This window comes from Adiantum capillus-veneris, chromosome 21 (genome assembly GCF_014529385.1).
Source record: "Adiantum capillus-veneris isolate H3 chromosome 21, ASM1452938v2, whole genome shotgun sequence".
Taxonomy (NCBI): domain Eukaryota; kingdom Viridiplantae; phylum Streptophyta; class Polypodiopsida; order Polypodiales; family Pteridaceae; genus Adiantum; species Adiantum capillus-veneris.
The window spans coordinates 10,839,676-10,843,389 of NC_140951.1; the positions used below are offsets into that span (position 1 = coordinate 10,839,676).

Consider the following 3,714-nt stretch of genomic DNA (forward strand, 5'->3'; position numbering starts at 1 on the left):
AACACGGGGTCCAAGAAGAGGGATCAACGGGAGGGAAACTTTTTTGACGGTGCAAGTGATTGGGGCCATTGGATCGACGTAACAAGGGGTGGGGGGGGAAGATTTATATAGTGCCTGACTCGTAATGCTCTCAATGAAATGCATTAGGTGAGTTGAATTGGGTGTGGGAGTGTGTAGGGGCGAGTTGGTGGATTTGAAGCTTGACGGCCGGTTGGGAGCCCTAAATTTTTTGCGCTAGTTAAAAATTAATCAAGAGTGGATGGACACGGAGCCGTTGATTACTGGAGTCCACTTAGTGTTGTTTTTTAACGATGCTCACAAAGGGCAACATTTTTTTTTCCTAGCCACTCGTTCAAACACAAGGGCTTAAAGAAGTACTCCTCTCTCTTCCTTTTGCCGTAGGTTATGTGGTCTATCCAAGAGTTCCCAAGTATTGCTTCCTCTCTCCTCCTTTTGCCGTCGGTTATGTGGTCTCTCTCTCACACACAGCCAGCCTTGTTTCTGTTTAGTGTGTGTGTGGGGAGAGAGAAAGACACGGACCATAGGCTATACATCAGCATTTTGCCTATTGGCACATGCCATCAAGATGCATGTAGGGCGCGACCTTTCCGTGATTACTCTTCATTGCGTTGTGTGTGTGTGTGTGTGAGAGAGATTGAGAGACACACACACACACACAGAGAGAGAGAGAGAGAGAGAGAGAGAGAGAGAGATGGCATCGCAAGGCAGCAACCTGCAGTCCTCCGCCCCTGGAAGGCAAGTATCCGCCTTCATGTGAGCCCACTATGCAAGCTACAGCTTCATGTTTGTTTGCGAGCTGGGTTCAAACAAACACCCACCCCCCCCCCCCCCCCCCCCCCCCTTCCTCCTTCCCGCCGGTCCCATTCATCACCATTCTTAACGTCAAGTGATTGGTGTGTGTGTGTGTGTAGGCTTGAGGGGAAGGTAGCCATAGTAACAGGTGGAGCCAGTGGCATTGGTAAGTCGTAAGCAGACTCACTCTTCAGCTTTCCAAAAAATTAGTACTTGTCTTTGTATCTCTTGTTTCACAAGTTCTGCATGTGAACAAATTTGGGACTGTTCTTGGAGAAGATGAGCAATGAGCGGTACGTCGTTTCATCATCACTAGGTTGGCATTTTCCTGTTTAGCAAGGTCTAGTGTCAACATGATCATGATCATATTAGCTAAGAAGCTAAGATGGAGGTTTCTAAACGCAATTAGAATCCCAGGAGGAAACTTGGTGGCCGGTCTGGTCTTCTTGATCTGTTCGGTCTGTCTGTGAGGGCGTCTATGGTGGCAGCATGGCCAGCCTCTGTGGCACGGATGGGCACTCTTTGATGGAGTTTGGATCTCCTAGAATAGCATGTGGTGGTTCCTCTTGCATGGCTGCTCTGGTTTGGCGGACCGTGGTGGTAGCGATGGGTGGGATGCTTCCTTCTGGTGGCTTCCTCGCCTCTTGTAATTTTGACTGTGGCCGGTGATGGAGACTATAGGGCTCCGCCCCTCTCTCTGCAGTATAGCTTCTTTGTTGCGGTGATTACCTGGTATGCTTCTGTCTTTCGGCTTCCCCTGGGCACTGTGGTTGGTGGTGGCAGCCAAGGTGAGCTTTCTATGTGGATTTATGTCTGGTGGCTCTGTACTGTGGTGACAATTTCTTTTGTAAATTTTTTGAGCTTCTATTTTTATATATCACTGACATATTGTGAGTTTTGCAAAAAAAAAAAAAAAAAGATTAGTTTTACATTTGATGAGGCATTCCAAATATCTACCACTCATGAATTGTTTAGTTATCAAGCCCCAATCTTTGTAGCTTTGGTTCATCCTAGTTTTTATTTTGCTTTAATGGCATTCTAAAGTCCTCCAAGAAGGGTAAGATTTTTGACAGTTTGTGGAAGTGTGTGTTTTTAGTTATAGTTCCCTGAATTTATGATCTCAAATTGTCGAAGTTTTCACCTTCATTTTGCCTTTTGCTTGTAGGTGAGTCCACAGTTCGTTTGTTTGTCGAGAATGGGGCAGTGGTGGTAATAGCAGACATTCAAGATGATAGGGGCTCAACATTAGTTGGTGAATTAGGGCCACACATAGTTGCATATAGGCATTGCAATGTCTCAATCGAGCGTGACATGGAAAACCTCGTTAAATTCACTCTCGACAAGTGGGGAAAGCTTGACATCATGTTTAACAATGCCGGTATTCTGGGTAAGAGCATGACAAGCGATGCAACAAATGTGGATATGGATGACTTTGATCATGTCATGTCGGTCAATGTGCGTGGCATTGTGCTTGGGGTAAAGTATGCAAGCAAAGCAATGGTGGGCGCTAACATCAAGGGCTCCATCATATGCACATCTAGTGTTGCTGGGATTCAAGGTAAATTTTAACCTCTTCACTTATCATATACCTCCTCTTTTGCCCTTAATTTAACACGTTTACTCCCCGGAATGACCTTGTTATTGCGTATGATGTATAAGCTACTTGCACTAGGTTATTTACGGTTCTATTTAGTAAGAACACCTCTAGACAATATTTTGGCATGATTAGAAGCTACTATTATGGGAAGACGATTGGTAGACCAATAGTGAGAGCTTTAAAGGGGTTGTCTAATTTTGGATTTGATTGAAAAACCCATTTACTAAGAGAGAAACAACTGAAGTTGTCAATTTTGACTATCTAAACAGCTATGAGTTTCAGGTGGTGTTGCATCAATGGCATATGTAGTGTCCAAGCATGCAATTCTCGGGATAATGAGGGCAGCTTGTAGTGATTTGGGTCAGTATGGAATACGAGTAAATTGTGTATCACCAAGTGCAGCAATCACCCCTCTTTCATTGAGCTTCTTTCGCCAAGCTCTTTCCAATCCATTATTAGACAAAGAAAGCATCCAAGGCATTCTTGACAACAACCATAATCTTGTAGGTCACTCTCTATCAACGTTGGATATAGCATTTGCTTCCCTTTATCTTGCCTCTGATGATTCCAAGTTTGTAAGTGGCCTCAACCTTGTTGTTGATGGAGGCACAAGTTCTACTTCGCAGATGTTCAAACATCTCACATGTGGGCAATAGAACTCCACAATACTAACAAGCCTCCTTCTCAAAAGAGAGCCACCTTGTTTGATATTTATCAAACTTAATGTGAACAATACCATTGAAATCCCCTTCTACAAGTGTGATAGAAAGTGTACACATGTGTATGTGTCGCACTAGAGTGTGCTTCTATATTTGTGCATGTGTCTACATCTAGAGAGAGAGAGAGAGAGAGAGAGAGAGAGAGGATGCTCCTCATTGCTTTTGACATGGATCTCAAGCAATGATCATCACATGCAATTATGGATCAGCAATGTGTGTGTGTGTGTGTGAGAGAGAGAGAGAGAGAGAGAGAGAGTTCTTTCAACCACCTTCAAAGCCTAGAAAATTGACAAAAAAGGTCATTCCACATTTGTTTGTGCTCATAGGAAACAACTCTTGGTTGTCTTTATTAAGGCGGCAAGGCTACTTATGGCAACAGCAAAAATTAAAAAAGTTACCAAAATGCCTATAAATTGTGAAAATCTCGAAATACCCCTTAAAATTTTAAAATCCCCAATATACCCTTGTATCATAAAAATAAAGCCATCTTTGTCTTAAAATAGAACCATCTTATCTTGAGAGCCCACAATACCATTTAAAATTGTAGTTCTATCATCTTCAATTGAGGGAGAACCAATCTTCCTA

General features: G+C 43.3%; 1 protein-coding gene across 2 annotated transcripts; it reads left to right on the forward strand.

The window, feature by feature from the left end:
- Positions 1–519: 519 nt before the first annotated feature.
- LOC147430544 (short-chain dehydrogenase reductase 2a-like) lies at positions 520–3,158 on the forward strand. Of its 2 annotated transcripts, XM_086493151.1 has the most exons (4): positions 520–756; positions 933–979; positions 1,979–2,371; positions 2,693–3,158. In XM_086493151.1, the coding sequence occupies exons 1-4, from the start codon at positions 713–715 to the stop codon at positions 3,064–3,066; spliced, it is 858 nt and encodes a 285-aa protein (XP_086349277.1). In that variant the 5' UTR covers positions 520–712; the 3' UTR covers positions 3,067–3,158. The 2 variants fall into 2 exon arrangements, with proteins under 2 accessions (XP_086349277.1, XP_086349278.1); XM_086493152.1 differs by lacking the exons at positions 520–756; positions 933–979 and adding an exon at positions 1,426–1,601.
- The last annotated feature ends 556 nt before the right edge of the window (positions 3,159–3,714 follow it).

Coding starts and splice junctions, on each gene's coding strand:
- LOC147430544 (XM_086493151.1), top strand. CDS start 713: ATGGCATCGCAAGGCAGCAACCTGCAGTCCTCCGCCCCTGGAAG. Junction 980..1,978: donor AGGTGGAGCCAGTGGCATTG/GTAAGTCGTAAG, acceptor TTTTGCTTGTAG/GTGAGTCCACAGTTCGTTTG. Junction 2,372..2,692: donor TAGTGTTGCTGGGATTCAAG/GTAAATTTTAAC, acceptor TATGAGTTTCAG/GTGGTGTTGCATCAATGGCA.